Source organism: Aythya marila (genome assembly GCF_965140915.1).
Source record: "Aythya marila genome assembly, contig: HAP1_HAP1_SCAFFOLD_47, whole genome shotgun sequence".
Lineage (NCBI taxonomy): Eukaryota > Metazoa > Chordata > Aves > Anseriformes > Anatidae > Aythya > Aythya marila.
Genome location: NW_028137568.1, coordinates 1 through 18,273, shown reverse-complemented (window position 1 = coordinate 18,273; position 18,273 = coordinate 1). Strand labels below are relative to the sequence as shown.

At 67.7% G+C, this 18,273-nt stretch overlaps 4 protein-coding genes across 5 annotated transcripts; 1 reads left to right on the top strand and 3 right to left on the bottom strand.

Annotated features, from left to right (window-relative positions):
• Nucleotides 1-664: 664 nt before the first annotated feature.
• Nucleotides 665-8,226, top strand: ATP4A (ATPase H+/K+ transporting subunit alpha). 2 transcript variants are annotated; one of them, XM_082785052.1, is made up of 23 exons: nt 665-1,007; nt 1,268-1,375; nt 1,660-1,719; nt 1,937-2,140; nt 2,570-2,683; nt 2,772-2,906; nt 3,005-3,122; nt 3,195-3,463; nt 3,785-3,983; nt 4,061-4,170; nt 4,264-4,398; nt 4,508-4,688; nt 5,108-5,277; nt 5,530-5,666; nt 5,749-5,899; nt 6,080-6,248; nt 6,340-6,494; nt 6,575-6,698; nt 6,805-6,950; nt 7,476-7,609; nt 7,699-7,800; nt 7,875-7,966; nt 8,073-8,226. In XM_082785052.1, the coding sequence occupies exons 1-23, from the start codon at nt 996-998 to the stop codon at nt 8,099-8,101; spliced, it is 3,054 nt and encodes a 1,017-aa protein (XP_082641178.1). In that variant the 5' UTR covers nt 665-995; the 3' UTR covers nt 8,102-8,226. The 2 variants fall into 2 exon arrangements, with proteins under 2 accessions (XP_082641178.1, XP_082641179.1); XM_082785053.1 differs by lacking the exons at nt 7,875-7,966; nt 8,073-8,226 and having other exon boundaries at nt 7,532-7,778.
• A 96-nt stretch (nt 8,227-8,322) lies between these two features.
• TMEM147 (transmembrane protein 147) lies at nt 8,323-10,917 on the bottom strand. The gene is made up of 7 exons (XM_082785057.1): nt 10,756-10,917; nt 10,260-10,329; nt 10,081-10,146; nt 9,863-9,999; nt 9,335-9,419; nt 8,958-9,079; nt 8,323-8,462 (listed from the first exon to the last, which is right to left on the bottom strand). The coding sequence occupies exons 1-7, from the start codon at nt 10,830-10,832 to the stop codon at nt 8,342-8,344; spliced, it is 678 nt and encodes a 225-aa protein (XP_082641183.1). The 5' UTR covers nt 10,833-10,917; the 3' UTR covers nt 8,323-8,341.
• A 316-nt stretch (nt 10,918-11,233) lies between these two features.
• On the bottom strand, nt 11,234-15,001 carry LOC309890628 (glyceraldehyde-3-phosphate dehydrogenase 2-like). The gene is made up of 11 exons (XM_082785051.1): nt 14,979-15,001; nt 14,143-14,190; nt 13,811-13,907; nt 13,625-13,731; nt 13,300-13,387; nt 12,960-13,078; nt 12,792-12,873; nt 12,545-12,696; nt 12,004-12,166; nt 11,823-11,920; nt 11,234-11,726 (listed from the first exon to the last, which is right to left on the bottom strand). The coding sequence occupies exons 2-11, from the start codon at nt 14,169-14,171 to the stop codon at nt 11,654-11,656; spliced, it is 1,008 nt and encodes a 335-aa protein (XP_082641177.1). The 5' UTR covers nt 14,172-14,190; nt 14,979-15,001; the 3' UTR covers nt 11,234-11,653.
• Nucleotides 15,002-15,944: 943 nt separating this feature from the next.
• Nucleotides 15,945-17,602, bottom strand: LOC309890627 (lipolysis-stimulated lipoprotein receptor-like; the record flags this gene model as incomplete). Its single annotated transcript, XM_082785050.1, has 5 exons — nt 15,945-16,211; nt 16,445-16,704; nt 16,933-17,040; nt 17,273-17,332; nt 17,465-17,602. Coding segments are annotated over 5 exons (602 nt in total), but the record flags the coding sequence as incomplete, so codon positions are not given.
• Between the last annotated feature and the right edge of the window lie 671 nt (nt 17,603-18,273).

The window sequence follows — 18,273 nt, the reverse complement described above, 5'->3', positions numbered from 1 at the left end:
CAGCCCAAGGGGTCCTGGGGAACCACCCCACAGACCCCCCCCTTCCCCCCCTAGCCCCAAGGGAACCAAGGGGTTTGGGTGTCACTGGAACCACCCCACGGGCTCCCCTGGTGCCACCCCATAGGCCCCCTGCCCAAAGGGGTCTCCGTGACCCCCACAGCCCCCTGCCATTAACATCCCCACCCCCTTTGCCTCGCTGGGGTTCCCTGGGGAGCCGAGCAGGGCAGATGGGAGCCCAGATGTTCTCAGTTCCCCTGTGGGGGATCACGGGGGCAGAGAGGGGCATGACGGGAGCCCAGCCCCCCAGGGACACTTCAGGGAGGGGTACACCCACACCACCTGGGTCCCCAAAAACCTCTCCAGGACCCCTAAATGCCCCCCACTGCCCCCCCCCCCCACCGAGGCACCAGGAGGAGGCTGATAAGCTATCAGTAATTAACCATTAACTAAGCGACAGGTAGGACCTAGCATCCGTCCCTCCCCAGGCTGATAAGAACACAACTGATAAGGGGGGGGGGGGGGGGGGAGGCAGGGAGCAGGAGCACCAAGGGCACTCTGAGGGCACCTGGGCTTGGGGGGGACCCTGGTGTCTGGGAGCCCACCCTGCTGCCCCCCCCCCCAAGGGACCCGGGTGTCCCCCAGAGTCCCACACAAACCCCAGCTTCCTGCTGCCCCCCACCCCAATCCCAAAACCAAGGGGACCCCAACCCTAATTTCCAGGGGGACCCAGGCTCCCTGCTCCTCAGTGGGGCAGCCCCACAACCCTCTGCCCCCAGGGGATTCAGGGAGGAGCACCTCAGGGAGCACAGGGGGCACCCAGGCATCCTGGCCCCCTGCCCCCAGCGTCCCTCCAAGGGGACCCGGGCACCCAGTGCCCCCCCGCTGCAGGAGGGACCCAGGGCGAGGTCACCTTGAGGCGGTTCCCGGGGCTATAAAGGGAGGTCGGGAGCAGACTGGGAGCCACTGGGAGCTGCTGGGAGCCACCAAGAGCCGCCATGGGGAAGGAGGTGAGGGCTGGGGGGGGCGGGAGACGTGGGGGAGATGGAGATGGAGATGATGGAGATGGAGATGATGGAGATGAGCCATGAGAAGGAAGAACGGATGGACAGAGGGATGGGTGGGTGGAGGGACAGACAGCAGGACACCTGGAGGGAGAGGAGGAGGCAGGAAATGAAGGGAGAGATGGCAGTGGGATGCTGGGGGGGGGGGGTGGAGGGACCACCCCCAACCCCAGCTGACCCTCTGACCCCCAACTCCTCACCCCCAGGAGAGCTACGAGCTGGGGCCACGGGGCCCGGCCGCCCCCAAAGCACCAAAGGGCCGTGGCCGCCGCAAGCAGGAGCGGCTGGAGGACATGAAGAAGGAGATGGATGTGGTATGGGGCACTGGGAGAGAATGGGAACCAGTGGGGGACACTGGTAAGGGGCTGGGGAGGGTCAATGGAGGGCACTGGGAGGTCAGCTGGTGAGACTGGGAGGTCAACACAGGTTAATGGGTCACTGGAAGGGACTGGGGGGGGGGGGGCATTGCAGAGGACTGGGTCAAGGGTCGAGAGGGGACTGGGCAGGTCCATAGGGCACTGGTAGGGTCACTGGGCAATACTGGGGGACACCGGAGGACGCGGAGTCCAGGGGTCAGCACTGAGGCTGGTGCCCCTAGGATGACCACAAGCTCGAACTGCCCGACCTGGAGGCCAAGTACAGCACCAGCATCACCAAGGTGAGCAGCCCCCGGCCTATGACCCGTGCCGACCCTAACAACCCCATCACGTTGACCCCAATCAGCCTCGTTGACCCTGCTGACCCCAAAGCCCTTCAGCCCCATTGATCAACCCCAAGACCCTCATGAGCCCTGTTGACCCCACCAACCCCACAACCCTTCAACCCCACCACCGCCACGCTCCCTGTTGACCTCACAGCCGTGCTGACCCCTCCAGGGCCTGGTGGGGGCGGTGGCGGCTGAGCGGCTGCTGCGGGACGGCCCCAACGAGCTGCGCCCCCCCCGGGGGACCCCGGAGTGCGTCAAGTTCGGGCGGCAGCTGGCCGGGGGGCTCCAGTGCCTGATGTGGGTGGCAGCGGCCATTTGCCTCATCGCCTACGGCGTGCAGGAGGGGCAGGGTGATCGCGGCAGCGCCGACAACGTACGCCTGGGGCGGAGAGCTGGGGGGGTGGCACCTGGTGGGGGGACACCTGGAAGCCAGGGGTCTTTGGGAGAGGGGAACGTGGGTGGCTCCGGGGAGTCCCCAGGTTCCTGGGACCTTCTGGATGCCTGGGTCCCTTTGTGGTGCTGGAGGGGGGGGGACTCCAGGGACCCTTTTTGGGGGGAGAATATGGGTTTCTGGGGCCCTCTGGAGGTGTAAGGACACCTGGGACCCTTTGGGGAGCTGGGACACATTGAGGGCAGAGGGACACCCGGGTCCATCTTGACCAGGGAGATGCCTGGATCCCCTTGGTGGGGACGCCCGGACACTGGGGTCCTCACCACCTCTATGGGATGGGTTTTGGGAGGGGGATCCCACTGTGGGAGCTGTCCTGTGGCCTGATCCTCTCTCCCTCACCCCCCCCCCCAGCTTTACCTCGCCATCGCCCTCATTGCCGTCGTCGTCGTCACCGGCTGCTTTGGCTACTACCAGGAGTTCAAGAGCACCAACATCATTGCCAGCTTCAAGAACCTCGTTCCCCAGGTGAGGGGGGTGTACCCACGACCTGGACCCCTGAGGCACGCGATGGGACCCCGTCCCTCATCCCACAGGGTCCCTGTGTCACCCACAGCAAGCCACAGTGATCCGGGAAGGGGACAAGCTGCAGATCAACGCCAACGAGCTGGTGGTTGGGGACCTGGTGGAGATCAAAGGTGGGGACCGAGTGCCCGCAGACATCCGCATCATCTCGGCCCAGGGCTGCAAGGTGGGCGCGGGCACAGGGGCCAGACGGAGGGGAAATGGGCACCAGGAGGCCTGGGTTACCCTGGGCTGAGCCGTGTGTTCCCCCCCCCCCCTTCCCAGGTGGACAACTCGTCGCTGACGGGGGAGTCCGAGCCGCAGACGCGGTCACCCGAGTGCACCCACGACTCGCCCCTGGAGACCCGCAACATCGCCTTCTTCTCCACCATGTGCCTGGAAGGTGGGCCAGATGCCAGCCGGGCACCCCGTGTCCCAGCCGGTCCCCATCCTGACACCCAGGCTTCCCCTGCAGGGACGGCCACGGGGCTGGTGATCAACACGGGCGACCGGACCATCATCGGGCGCATCGCCAGCCTGGCCTCGGGCGTGGAGAACGAGAAGACGCCCATCGCCATCGAGATCGAGCACTTCGTCGACATCATCGCCGGCCTCGCCATCTTCTTCGGCGCCACCTTCTTCGTGGTGGCCATGGTCATCGGATACCCCTTCCTCCGTGCCATGGTCTTCTTCATGGCCATCGTCGTGGCCTATGTCCCCGAGGGGCTGCTGGCCACAGTCACAGTATGGCTTGGGGCGTTGTGGGAGGGGCTGTAGGGCAGCCTGGGCTGTGGGTGGGTCCCATGGGTGCTACAGGGGACTGAGACTCCCCATGGGTCCTCGGACATCCCATGAGACCCGGGAAGTCCCCGTGGGTCCACCACAAAATGTGGGTGCCATACGGGCCCAAGGGGTCCCCCATGGGTCTGTGGGTATCCAGTGCCCTCCAGGAGGTCCCTGTGGCTCCAAGGCCACCGCAGGAGCTCCAGAAGATGCCAAGGATCACACAGGGGCTCAAGGACCTCCGGGGTTCCCCAGAGCCCTGACAGGGTGCCCCTGCCCCAGGTGTGCCTCTCACTGACGGCCAAGCGGCTGGCACGGAAGAACTGCGTGGTGAAGAACCTGGAGGCGGTGGAGACGCTGGGCTCCACCTCCGTGATCTGCTCCGACAAGACCGGGACCCTCACCCAGAACCGCATGACGGTGGCGCACCTCTGGTTTGACAACCAGATCCACACGGCCGACACCACCGAGGACCAGTCGGGTGAGCCGGGCGCCCCCACCTCCCCCTCCGCCCGGGCTGGGGACCCCCCCCACGGTGACCCACGTCCCCTCCACCAGGTCAGAGCTTCGACCAGTCGTCGGAGACGTGGACGCTGCTGAGCCGCGTCGTCACCCTCTGCAACAGGGCCCAGTTCAAGGCTGGCCAGGAGAACGTTCCCGTGGCTAAGGTGGGGCCACGGAGGGGCCGTGGTGGGCTCGGTGGGCCCCATGGGCTCGGTGGACCCCCACAGAGGACCCCACCAAGCCCCGTGCTCCCGCAGCGCGAGGTCATCGGCGACGCCTCGGAGACGGCGCTGCTGAAATTCGCCGAGGTGACGGTGGGGACGGTGTCGGAGGCGCGGGGACGCTTCCCCAAGGTGGCCGAGCTGCCCTTCAACTCCACCAACAAGTTCCAGGTGGGGACCCCACCCCGGGGCACCGAGGATAAGGGGGGATGGGGAGGAGAGGACGACTCCCCCGGGGCGCCGGTTGGGTGGAGGTGACCGGGAGGGGACCCCCTTGCAGCTCTCGGTGCACGCGGCGGGGGACCGCCAGCTGCTGGTGCTGAAGGGGGCCCCCGAGCGGGTGCTGGAGCGCTGCAGCACCGTCATGATCAAGGGGCAGGAGCTGCCGCTGGACGCCCAGTGGCGGGAGGCCTTCGAGGGGGCCTACGCCGACCTGGGGGGCCGCGGGGAGCGCGTCCTGGGTGAGTGGCGCCGGGGGGGGGACGTGGGGGAGACTGGGGAGGGGTGCGGTGGGGTGTGGGGATAGCAGGGACGTGGTGGGGCGTGGGGGGAGTTGGGGACATGGGGAGGATAGCGGGGTATTGGAGGGAGGGGGGGATGGAGGGGGACGTGGGGGGGAGTGGGGATGTGGGGAGGAATGGGGAGACATGGGGGAATGGGGGACGTAAGAGGACTGGGAGGGGAATTAGGGACATGGGGGGAGACGGGGGGACACGTGGACATAGTGGGACATGGAGGGAATGGGGGACATAATGGGACTGTGGGGGGAACAGGGACATGGGGGATATGGGGACATAACAGGGCTGGGAGGGGGACACAGGGACACGGGGAGGGAAATGGGTCGTGCTCCAGCACCCCCCTGTCTCTGCCGTGTCCCCAGGGTTCTGCGCGCGCTGGCTGCCCGCAGGGACGGTGGCAGCAGGGACGGACCCCGAGGCGCTGCCCGAGGTGGCCGTGGGCCTCTGCTTCGCCGGGCTGGTGGCCATGATCGACCCCCCACGGGCCACCGTGCCCCGCGCTGTGCTCAAGTGCCGCACGGCGGGCATCAGGGTGGGACATGGGGACAGGGGGGTGGAGGGGATGGGGAGGGAAATGAGGACGGGGGAGGACACGGAGGGGACACGGAGGGGATGGGGGGGACACGGAGGGACGGGGGGGACACGGAGGGGACGTGACACGGAATGGACACGGGGATGGGGATGAGCGAGGAGATAAAGGGGAGGGGGGGAGATGGGGACAGGGGTGTGAGGGCACAGCAGGACCACGCCAGCGTCCCCCTTGTCCGTCCCCGCCCCCCCCCAGGTGATCATGGTGACCGGTGACCACCCCATCACGGCCAAGGCCATCGCTGCCGCCGTCGGCATCATCTCAGAGGGCAGCGAGACCCCCGAGGACGTGGCGGCGCGGCTGCGGGTGCCCCTGGAGCAGGTGGACCCCAGGTGGGACCCGACATCCCCAGGGGCATGGGGGGTGACGGGGGGAACCCCCAGACCGGGGAAACCCAGTGTCCGGTGTCCGCAGGCAGGCGCGGGCACGGGTGGTGACGGGGGCCGAGCTGGCTGGCATGGAGCCGGGCGTCCTGGAGGGGATCCTGCGCGCCCACCCGGAGATGGTTTTTGCCCGGACGTCCCCGCAGCAGAAACTTGTCATCGTGGAGAGCTGCCAGCGGCTGGTGGGGACACTGGGGGGGCACTGGGGACACGGGGGGGGCGTTGGGGAAGAGGGCGACACTGGGTACACGGGGATGATGCGAAGGGTTTGGGGGAGCTGGGGACGTTGCGTGGGTGCAGGGACACTGGGAGGATATCGGGGGCACCCCAGCGCTCCCCCCCCCTAAATTTCGTGTCCCCAGGGCGCCATCGTGGCGGTGACAGGGGACGGGGTGAACGACTCCCCGGCGCTGAAGCGCGCCGACATCGGGGTGGCCATGGGCATCGCCGGCTCCGACGCCGCCAAGAACGCGGCCGACATGATCCTGCTGGACGACAACTTCGCCTCCATCGTCACCGGCGTGGAGCAAGGTGGGACGCGGGACACACAAAAATGGGGGGGGCGGGAGAGAGACGGACTGACCTCCAGCTGACCCCGCCGCCCTCCCCCCCCCCCGCGAAGGCCGCCTGATTTTTGACAACCTGAAGAAGTCCATCGCCTACACGCTGACCAAGAACATCCCCGAGCTGACGCCCTACCTCATCTACATCACGGCCAGCGTGCCGCTGCCGCTGGGCTGCATCACCATCCTCTTCATCGAGCTCTGCACCGACATCGTGAGTCCCCGGCGTCCCCCCCACCGCGTCTCATCCCCACCAGCCCACCCACGTCCCCAGTTTTCCCCCCCCCAATGCAGTTCCCCTCGGTGTCCCTGGCCTACGAGCGCGCCGAGAGCGACATCATGCACCTGAAGCCGCGCAACCCCCGGCGCGACCGCCTGGTGAACGAGCCCCTGGCCGCCTACTCCTACTTCCAGATCGGTGAGGGGGTGGCGGGGCCCGGACCCCCATTCCCCGGAGGTAGAGGGGGGCGGGTTTTGGGGGTGTGGGGGGCCCACGGACAGCGTGCCCGCCGCCGTCCCCGCAGGCGCCATCCAGTCGTTCGCCGGCTTCACCGACTACTTCGTGGCCATGGCGCAGGAGGGGTGGTGGCCGCTGCTCTGCCTGGGGCTGCGCCCGCGCTGGGAGGACACCCACGAGCAGGAGCTGCAGGACAGCTACGGGCAGCAGTGGGTGCGTGCGGCCCTATTTGGCCCTATTTGGCCCTAGGTGGTCGCTGTTCAGCCCCATACACCTCCATATGGCCCCCGTGTGGCCTCTTATGGTCTCTATACAGCCCCACACGGCCTCGTAGGTCCCCTATACAGCCCCCATATGACCCCATATGGACCCCATACAGCCCTATATGGATCCCATACGGCCTTTTGTGGCCCCCCCATGTCCCCATATGGCCCCCATACAGCCGCTATACACCCCATACAGCCCCATATGGCCCCATACAGCCCCTCATGGTCCTACACGGCCCCATACTGCCCCCACATGGCCCTATACAGCCCCATAGAGCCCTATATGGATCCCATACAGCCCCTCATGGTCCTACACGGCCCCATACTGCCCCCACATGGCCCTATACAGCCCCATAGAGCCCTATATGGACCCCATACAGCCCTATTGAGCCCCCACACGGCCCTATACAGCCCCAAACAGCCCTATACGGTCCCCGCACGGCCCCCCCCCGACCCCGCAGTCTCCCCGCAGACCTTCGAGCAGCGCCGCTACCAGCAGTACACGTGCTACACCGTCTTCTTCATCAGCATCGAGATGTGCCAGATCGCCGACGTCCTCATCCGCAAGACCCGGCGCCTCTCCCTGCTGCAGCAGGGCCTCTTCCGGTGCCTACGGGGGGGCTACGGGGACCCCCCCGGCACCCATGGGTGCTATAGGGGCCCCCGTCTTACACCCACCCCCCGTGTCCCGGCAGGAACCACATCCTGGTGATCGCCATCGTCTTCCAGGTGTCCATCGGCTGCTTCCTCTGCTACTGCCCCGGGATGCCCAACATCTTCAACTTCATGCCCATCCGGTGGGCCCCCCCGTCCCCCCCCCATCCCAAAATAATACCAAACAGGCCCCCCCCTGAGCGCCCCCTCCCTGCAGGTTCCAGTGGTGGTTTGTGCCCATGCCCTTCGGCCTCCTCATCCTCATCTACGACGAGATCCGCAAGCTGGGAGTGCGGCGGCACCCAGGGAGTCAGTCCCCCCCCCACCCCCAGGGGTCCTATGCCCCTCCCCAGGGGTCCTGGACCCCCCCCTTGGGGTCCCAGGACCCCCCCCCTCACCCCCATTTCCCCCCCAGGCTGGTGGGACCGCGAGCTCTACTACTGAGGCTGCCGCCCTGCAAGGGGAATGGGGGGGGTCTCTGCCCCCACCTCCGCCCCCCCCAGGACACTCAGAACCCCTCCCACAACACCAGGACGCCCCCCAGGACTCCAGGACCCCCCCCAGGGACAGCGGGACCCACCTCAGGACTCCAGGACCCCCCCCAGGACATCAGGACCCCCCCCAAAAAAAATGTACCCCCCCCAATTGTGACAATAAAGGAGTCGGGGACACCACGGGCTTTATTCAGGGGGGGGGCAGGAGGGGCACCAGCAGCCGCAGCGCCCCCAGCCCCAGCGCCGCCGCCCCCAGCGCCCGCACCCCCAGCGCCCCCCAGGGCCCCAGCGCCAGTGCCTGCCCTGCCCACCTGTGGGAAAAAGGGGCGGGGCCTCAGTGGGGCACGCCCCCTCCGGGGGGGCGAGGCCCCGCCCATCCCCACTGAGGTCCCTCCCAGAGTCAACTTGGAAGCCACACCCCCTCCCTCAAGCCCCGCCCCCTTCCCCGAGCCCCGCCCAAGGGACCCTCCCCTCTGGAGACAAGCCCCGCCCACTTCCAAGGGACCGCCCATCCCCAGCATAACCCCCACCCACACCCACATAAGCCCCGCCCACCCCGAGAAGCCCCGCCCACCCCTTCAGCCCCTCCCCCGTCTCTCCCCCAGGTCCTGCCCCCCCATTGTAGCCCCTCCCCCTTGTGGCACCGCCCCCTTGTAGCCCCATCCCCTTGTAGCCCCACCCCCTTGTAGCCCCGCCCATCCCGAGGAAGCCCCACCCCGTTTCTCCCCCATGTCCCGCCCCCTTATAGCCCCTCCCCCTTTGTAGCCCCTCCCCTTATAGCCCCTCCCCCTTGTAGCCCCGCCCACCCGGTGAGGAAGCCCTCATAGGCAGCAGCCACCAGGAGCCCCCCCAGGGGCAGGCGCAGGCGGGGGGGGAGGTCGTGGCGCCCCGAGGCCCAGAGCAGCGCCGCCGCTGCCACGTGGCGCACCTGGGGGGGGCAACGTCACCGGGGGGGCAATAACACCCCCGGGGGCAATAACCCACCCCCAAAGAGCAATATCCACCCCCCTTAAGGAAAACAGCCCCCCCCCAAGGACAACAGCCCCCCCATAAAGGCAATAACCCCCCCAGGGAACACTTCCCCACCCCCACTTTGCCCTCCCCATTTGCCCCTCCCTGGGGCAGATCCCCCGCAATAAAAGGGGATTCCTGCCCCCCCCAAAAAATACCCCCCCCCCTTTACCAGGCTGATGTTGGAGTCCAGCCCCATCTGCACGTGGCGCCAGTCGAACTCGATGCCGCGCGCCCCCACCCACAGCGGGACGCAGCTGGGGGGGGCAATAACCTCAAAAACAGGCCCAGCCCCCCCCCCCAGTCCCCTATAGCCCCCCCCAGCCCCCTATAGAACCCCCCAGTCCCCTATAGCCCCCCCCAGTCCCCTATAGAACCCCCCACTTCTCCTGAATCCATCACAGGTCCCCCTATAGGGGTCCCCAGGTCCCTACAGGTGACCCCCACCCCCTCCAAAAGGCCCTACATTGTCCTACGGGCGCCTATAGGTTTTTACGCCCACCCTATAGGCACCAAAATCCCCTATAGACCCCCCCCCAGCCCTCCAACCCTCCCTATAGCCCCCTCACCCCCCTCCTGTAAGACCCCCACACCCCCCTCCAACCCCACCTAGCCCCCCATAGGGTCCCATACACCCCTCCCCAAGCCCTATAGATGTCCATACACCCCCGTAGCCCCCCCCAGACCCCCCCCCACGTACCGGGAGGTGAGCAGCTCGGCCGTGGCCCAGCCCATGGCGGCCACCAGGATGCGGTGCTCCCCCTTCCCCGCGCCCCTGCCCAGCGCCAGCTGCAGCCCCCCCAGGTCGGCCACATCCACTGTGGCCTTCAGGAACTCCTGGAGGGGGGGGGACACCCGAAATATAGCATATGGGGGGGGGCACAGTGCCCCTATAGCCCCCCTCCCCCCCAGACTTACCCCCACCAGGTCGTAGCCGCCCGAGGGACCCTCCCAGGTGGGGAAGAAAGTGGCCAGGAACAGCATCTGGGGGGGGAAGGGGGAAAAGGGGGGTTAGGGGGGTCCCAAAATTCGGGGGGGGGTCCCCCAAGTCCCCAGGGACCCCCCCAGGGACCCCCACCCAAGGGTGCCGGGCTCACCTTCCCCAGCTGCACCAGCAGGTAGGTGGCCCCCGCCTGCACGCAGCGCCAGAAGGCGCTGTACTCCGAGCTGCAGGACCAGTAAATCCCAGTAAATCCCAGTACGTCCCAGTGCTCCCCAGTAACAGCCCCCCGCCAGCCCTCTCAGGAGCCCCAGTTCCCCCCAACACCCTCACTTTCTCCCTCCAGTGCATCCCAGTTCAGCCGTCTGCCCCTCCCTGTGTAGCCCAGCGTCCCCAGTTTGCCCCAGTCTGCTCCCAGTATGCCCCAGTCCCTCCTGGTCCCCCTCCTGTGCTCCTACCCCCCTCCCAGTACAACCCAGTCCCTCCTAGGCCTTCCCCAGTCCATTCCACCTCCCTCAGTAAGGCCCAGAGCCCCCCAGTCTCTCCCCAGTCCCTCCCAGTACCCCGCAGTCCCTCCCACTCCCTCCCAGCGCCCCCCAGTCCCCTCCCAGTCAGGCCCAGTCCCTCCCAGCGCCTCCCAGTCCCCCACGCACAGCCCGCTGCACTTGTAGGTGATGAAGTAGGGGCAGTAGGCCAGGGCGAAGCAGTTCCCGAAGTGGAACAGGGTCATGGCGCCGGGCACGCGCCGGGCACCGCCACCGGCCGCGGGGACGCGCACGGGGACGCGCCTCCCCTCCCCTCCCCCTCCCCTGCCCGCGCGGGGCACGGCGGGAAGGCCCCGCCCCCCCCTCGCGGGACTACAACTCCCAGCGCGCCCCGCGCCGCCGCCACGCCCCCGGTGACGTCACGCGCCCCCCCCACGCAGCGAGGCCGTGCCCCCCACCCGGTAAGGTCACGCCCTTCCGCAGTGAGGCCACGCCCCCCCCAGCAAGTCGGTATCCCGCAGCAACGCGGCGCCACGCCTCTCCCGTGAAGCCACGCCCCCTCCCTGCAATGCCACGCCCCCTCCCGGCGAGGCCACGCCCCCCAGGCAGCACCAGCACCAGGCAGGACACGGTCTCGGGTGGGAACTTTATTGGGGGGGGCTGGGGACGGGATGGGGACACGGGGACACCAGGGGGGTGCCCCAGTGACAGCGGGGACTCAACTGGGGGCATACTGGTGACACTGGGGACACGAGTGGGGGGTCACGGTGACACTGGGGATACGAGTGGGGGCATACTGGGGACACCACTGGGGGTCCCAGTGACACTGGGGACACAACTGGGGGCATACTGGTGACACTGGGGACACGACCAGGGAGTCACGGTGACACCATCAGGGTGCCACGGTGACCCCACCAGGGGGACGCAGCGACACTGGGGCCACCGTGACACGAGTGGGGGGGGCGGGGACATGGGGACACGAGGGGGGTGTCCCAGGGACTGGGGGGGGTCCTGGTGACGGCGGGGACACGGTGACAGGGACACGGTGACAGGGACACGGCGACACTCAGATCTCCCGGGAGTAGATGTGGCTCAGCAGGTCGGCCACGCGGTTGCTGTACCCGTACTCGTTGTCATACCTGTAGGGGGGGGGGACACAAGGGACAACGTCACACACCTTGGGGTGGGGGGGACACAAACCTGGTGCCACCCCTCGGGGACACTCGGGGACGCACCACGCCACCAGCTTGACGAAGTTGTCGCTCAGGGCAATGCCGGCGGCGGCGTCGAAGATGGACGAGTGGCTGTCCCCCACGAAGTCCGACGACACCACCTGGGGACGGCGGCGTCACCCTCAGGGGGGTCCCCAACGTCCCCAAATTTCCGCCCCCTTTGTCCCCAAACGCTGTCCCCAACCTGGTCCTCGGTGTAGCCCAGGATCCCGGCCAGCGGCCCAGCGGCCGCGCGCTTGACGGCGTCCTTGATGTCCCCGTAGGAGGCGGGGGTGGCCAGGCGGCACGTCAGGTCCACCACCGAGACGTCGGCCACCGGCACGCGGAACGCCATCCCCGTCAGCCGCCTGGGGACACAGCGGGGACAACAGGGACACGGTGGGGTGGCACCCGGCACCCACAGCGGCACCCCGGGGAGCTCCGGGGAACAGGGGCTGCACCCTTGGGACACCTTGGGGACACGGTGGCACCTCCGCGACACCCCAAGGACCCTGTGACACCTTGGGGACACCCCGGGGATGTTGTGACACCTTGGGGACACCCCAGCGACCCTGTGACACTTTGGGGACACCCCGGTGACACCCCAAAGCCCCCCAAGTTGAGCACCCCGTGGCTGTCAGCCCCCCAGCAGCACCACGGCAGTGGCGGGGAGATGGCCGGAGGTGCCAAGGAGGGGACAGGGGGGGACAGGGGGGTGACAGGAGGGGACAGGGGGGGACACGCACCCGTTGAGCTCGGGGATGACCTTGCCCACGGCCTTGGCGGCGCCGGTGGCGGCGGGGATGATGTTCTGGTGGGCGCCGCGGCCGTCGCGCCACGCTTTGCCCGAGGGCCCGTCCACCGTCTTCTGGGTGGCCGTGTAGGCGTGCACCGTGGTCTGGGGACACGGGGACACGTCGGGGGACACGGGGACACGTTGGGGGACCCGTCCCCACCCCGGGGGACCCATCCCCACCCCCGGGACCCGCTCACCATCAGCCCCTCGACGATGCCGAAGTTGTCGTGGATGACCTTGGCCAACGGCGCCAGGCAGTTGGTGGTGCAGGAGGCGTTGCTGGGGGGGGGGGGGGGGAACGACACGTCACCACGGGGACGCCGTTGTCCCCAAGGTGTCCCCATATTGTGTGTCCCCCCCCTCACCTGACCACCGGCATGGTGGCGGGGTCGTAGGTGTCCTCGTTGACCCCCATGACGAACATGGGGGCGTCGGGGGAGGGGGCGCTGATCACCACGCGCCGCGCGCCACCCTGCAGGTGGGCCTGGGGGGGGGACAGGGGGGGACAGGGGGATCACCGACGTGTCCCCAAGGGCCACCACCTTGTCCCCGAGGGCCACCAAACCCCGTCCTTGATGGCCACCAAACCCCATCCCCGAGGGCCACCAGCTCCTGTCCCCAAAAGGTGCCCCCCCCACCAAACCTTGTCCCCAGAGGTTGTCCCCCCCCCCACAGTGTCCCCGTGTCCCCCCCCCCCGGTGACACTCGCCGAGGCCTGGTGAGGAAGACCCCGGTGGACTCCACCACGTAGAGGGCGCCGGCGTCACCCCAGGGGATCTCGCTGGGCTTCATGCTGGGGACAGAGGGGACAAGGATGGTGACACTGGGGGGGGGACACACCCAGGGACCCCCCCTCCCTCCCCCAAAATCCCTGGGGCATCTCTGACCCCCCACACACATCCCCCTGCCCCACCCAAGGGTGCTGGTCTCGGTGTCACCCCCTCCCCAGGGGGACACTGCCCCCACCACCCCCTTGTGTCCCCCCCCAGTGTCCCCAAATCCCCCCCCCATGTCCCCAAACCGTCCCCACCACTGGAAGACGCTGATCTCGGCCCCGTCCACCACCAGTTTCCCGTCCTCCGCCTTCACCTCGCCCCCGAAGCGCCCGTGGGTGGAATCGTACTTGAACATGTACACCTGGGGGGGGTCAGCGTTAATTAGAGGGGGTGTGTTAATTAGGGGGGGGTCCCCACAGCCCCCCCAGGCCCCCCCTCACCATGTAGTTGAGGTCGATGAAGGGGTCGTTGATGGCCACCACGCGCAGCCCCTTCTCCAGGCAGGCGCGCAGCACCAGGCGGCCGATGCGGCCGAAGCTGCGGTTAATTAACACGGGGGGGGTTAATTAATTAATGGGGGGGCAACTGGGTAATTAAGGAAAGGATTTAAATGAGGAGAAAGGAAAAAAGTTTGTTAGGAGGAGGGACAGGCAGAGGGAAGTGGAATTAATGGAGAGTAAAGGTGGGTAGGGAGTAGTGTGGGGGGGTAATTAGTAGTGTGGGGGGGGTTAATTAGCAGCTGGGGGGGTTAATTAGCAGCTGGGGGTCTTACCCATTGATGCCGATGGTGAGCTCTGCCATGGTGACTGCCTGCGTACCCCTGGGGGGGCAACAAGGGGGGGGTGACACCGCGGTGCCCCCCCCCGGTGCCCCCCCCCGGCTCTAAGCCCCTGATCGGCTTTGAGCGGTGGCAGATGGCACCGGGGGGGGGCGGGGGGGGGGGACACACTCGGTGTCACCGCTGTGCCATTGGGGGGGGGTGTTGGGGGGGGTGGATGCGGTGCTGACGTCACGGGGGGGGCGGGGGGGGCACGAGGCTGCTCCGCACGTCCGCCACTGCCAGGGATGGGGGAGGGGGACAGGGGGGGGACGCAGCGACCTTGCCCCCCCCCCCTTCCACTTTCTCTTGGTCCTTAAAGTCCCCCTCCCAGCCCCAGCTCCCCCCGAGGACCCCCCCCCAAATGTTTCCGTCTCCCCCTCCCCTTTTGCCCCCCCCCCGGTGTCACTCGGTCCCCAAAGTGCCCCCCCCACCCCCAGCATCCCCTGAAGACCCCCCCCAAATGTCCCCATCCCCCCCCCCCCCAAATTTCCACATCCCTCACCGGACCCCCCCCCCACCAAAATCCCCTCCCCAACTCCTCCCCCAGCCCCTGCCCCCCCCAGAGCCTCCCCCCACCCCGCGTCCCCCCATCCCAAAGCCCCCCCCCCCCCCGAAACCCCCCTAACTTCCCCAGAACCCCCCCAGGCTCCTCAAGAAGCCCCCCCCCCCCGACCCCAATTACCCCCTCACGGCCCCCCCCTCCGGCCCCAATTTTTTCCCCCTCTGGCCCCAATTTTGCCCCCCCCCAGCCCCAAATTCGCCCCCCCCCAGCCCCGCCCCCCCCCCACCTGCACCGCCCCCTTCCCGCGCCGCCGGGCGTCGAATGCGGCGCCGCCGCCGCGCCTCCCCCTTTTATACCCTCTGGCCACGCCCCCTGCCGGGCCAGGCCACGCCCCCTCTCCCCGGACGGCTCCTGCGCCTGCGCGGGGTTTGGGGGGAAGAGGGGCGGGGCGGCTTCACGCGCCGCGGCACGCGCTCGGCGCTCCCCCCTCCCCTCCCGGCCCCCTGCCCTTGCGCATGCGCAGAGCGGGACCCGCGGCGCCCCGCAGCACGGGGATAGGGGGGAGGCGTGATGTAACGGGGGGCTGTGACGTCATGGGGCGGCGTGACGTCATGCGGGGGGCGCGAGGCAACGCAGCAGGGCCTGAGGCAGCTGCTGGGGTGCGAAAGCAGCGGTGCGAGGCGAAGGCAGCTGCAGGGGTGCGGTGAAACTGCAAATAAGGGTGCGGGGGGGGGTGCTGCAATGCAATGCAGGGCGCAAAGCAATGCAAATAAAGCTGCAGGGTGCAACACAGTGGTGCAAATGCAGCTGCAGGGCACGGTGCTGCAATGCAAATAAAGCTGCAGGCGTGCTATGCTGCAATGCAATGCAATGCACAAAGCAATGCGAATAAAGCTGCAAGGTGCAACGCAGCGGTGCAAATGCAGCTGCAGGGGTGCAACGCGGGAGCACGTTGCAGCAAGCTAAATTCAGCTGGCAGGGTGCAATGCAGAGCAAATGCAGCTGCAGGGCTGCAAGGTGCAACGCAACGCTGCCGTGCAGCCCCACGGTGCAGCAGCAGCACCCGGCGCTGCCGCGTGCCCCGGTGCAGCCATGCGATGCTGATGCGACGCCGCCGGCCAGGCCCCGCCCCCCTCCCCCCCCCTTTCGCTGACCTCCAAAAATTGCCAAGTCACCACCGGAGGGGGGGGCACAGCACATCCATCACCCCCCCCCCCCCCCCTTCCAAAACCAGGTGTCAGCTCGTTTTTCTTCTAAAACCTTTATTTTGTACAAAGCCCTGAGTGGGGGGGTGGGGGGGCACCCCCAAAAAGGCACTTAAAAAAAAATAAAATAGCCCCAGAAGATCCCAGCCCCCCCCCGGGGACACTGGGACCCCCCCCACCGCGCCGGCACGGGGGGGGAGGGGGGCGATGAGACCCCGGTGTCTCGCAGGGGGGGAGGGACCCCAGACATCCTCGGGGGGGGGGCAGCATCCTTCCCTTCACACCACCAGGCTCTCACGGCTCATGGCATCGTTCTGGGGGGGGCAGACATTAAGGGGGGGGTCAGTGGAGGAGGCTGAAACCCCAACAAACTCCCCAGACCCCCCCCATAGTTCAACCCCCCCCCACAGTTCAAGGACCGCCCCCACATACCCCAAAGCCCCCCCCAGACCCCCTAAAAAAGCCTCCACCCACACACCCCCCCCAAAAAAAAATAATCCACCACCATACAACCCCCCCCCAGCACCCATGGGAGCCCCCCCCTCACCTTGCGGAGACGCCGGGGGGGTCCGGGGGGACCCACAGGGGGAAGGCGGGGGAGGGGGGCGGCCCCCCCCAGGAGATCGTCACGGGAACGGGAGCGGGGCCGGGAGGGGGGCGGCGAGCCCCCCCTGGAGCTCCCCAAATCTTCGACCGAGTGCCAGCGGCCCCGGGGTGGGGAGCGGCTGCAGGGGGGGGACACGGGGCGCCCCCGGGGGGCCCAGGCATCAGGGGCCTCGTGCAGGGAGCTGATGTCGCTGGGGGCACCTGGGGGGAGAGATTTTTGGGGAAAAAATGGTTTTTTTGGGGGGGTAAAATGGTCAAGAGCAAGGATTGATGTCTTTGGGGAGGGGGGGGAACAAAGAAAATAGGGACAAAGAAAAGGAATATCTGGGGTGGGGGGTAGATCCTGGGGGCAAATGGGTCCCTTGGGGAGGCAACTGCCCCCCCCCAGGCTCCCAACTGCCCCCCTCCACCCCCCCAAAATCAACCCACCTGCCCCCGAGGGGGGGTAGCGGCCGTGGGGCTCGAAGGCGTTGAGCTCGTCCTCAAGGTAGCGCAGGACCCGCATGGAGGGGGGGGCCACGGGGGGGGCTGCGGGGACTGGGGGGGGGTCGGGGGAGGGAAATTATGGGGGGGTGGGAGACAGGACCCAGGAGTCCAGCCCGCCCCCCCCCCCCAAGAAATACACGCACAGGTCACCCATCCAGCCCCGCAACGTGGCCGACCCTGCTTAGCTTCCCACCCTGCTCAGGCGCCCAGTGACAGGCAAAGACCCCCCCATAAATCACCCCCAAATGATTGACAGCTGTCAATTAACCCCCCCCAATTTTACCTGATCCGAGGTTGCTGTCGGTGTCACGCAGCAGGGGCACCTGGGAGCTGTGACCGCTCACTGGGGGGGGGGAGGATTGGGGGGGGGTCAGCGAGCCCCCCAAAATGAGGGGGGGACACTACTGACCCCCCAGCACCCCAAAATTTTGGGGGGGGGTCCCACGATCGTCCCCACACCCCCCCAGGCACTCACCCGAGGCGCCGCTGTAGCCGTAGCCGTTGCTGATGGGTTCCAGGGCTATGGCGGGCGGGGGGGGGCCCTTGGGGGGGGCGTAGAACCCCCCGTAAACGCTGCTGGCCCCCGAGGTGGCTGCCTTCCCCGCCAGGTACACTGCGGGGGGGGGCAGGGGGTGAGCCTGTGAGCCTGGACATCCCCCCCCCAAAAAAATCACCCAGGACCCCCCCCAGAAAGGGATCGAGGTGTGCAAGAAGCCCCCTAACCCCCCCCAAAAGGGAACCGCCCCCCACAAATAAAAGGGGAATGGGGATACCCCAAAAAGCCCCCCCCCCCAAGTCAAAAGACCCCCCCCCAGAAACACAAGGAGAGCTGGGCAGACCCCAGGAACCCCCAAAGCCCCCCCAAGTTGAGGGACCCCCCCCCAAAAAAGAGATCAAGGCATACAAGAAGCCCCTGTCCCACCCCCTAAATGACGCCAGGCACCCAGAACGCCCCCAAATAAAAAAACAAGGACCTCCAGGTGGACCCCAGGACCCCAAAAAGCCCCCCCACAGGTCGAGGGACCCCCCCCCAGGACAAGGGACCCCCGCTAAAAGTGATGAAGGTGTGACCCCCCCAAAAAGAAACAGCCCAAGGCATGCGAGAACCCCTCTCATCCCCCCGAAAAGCACCCCAGGCACCCAGAAACCCCCCCAAAAAAAAACCAAAACCCCCGTGCAGCCCCCCCAAACCCCCCCAACGCCTCAAGGACCGCCCCCCCCGGTGAAAAACTCACGGGCCTCGGGGCAGCAGCAGCGCTGGGGGCAGCAGGGGCAGCGCACGAA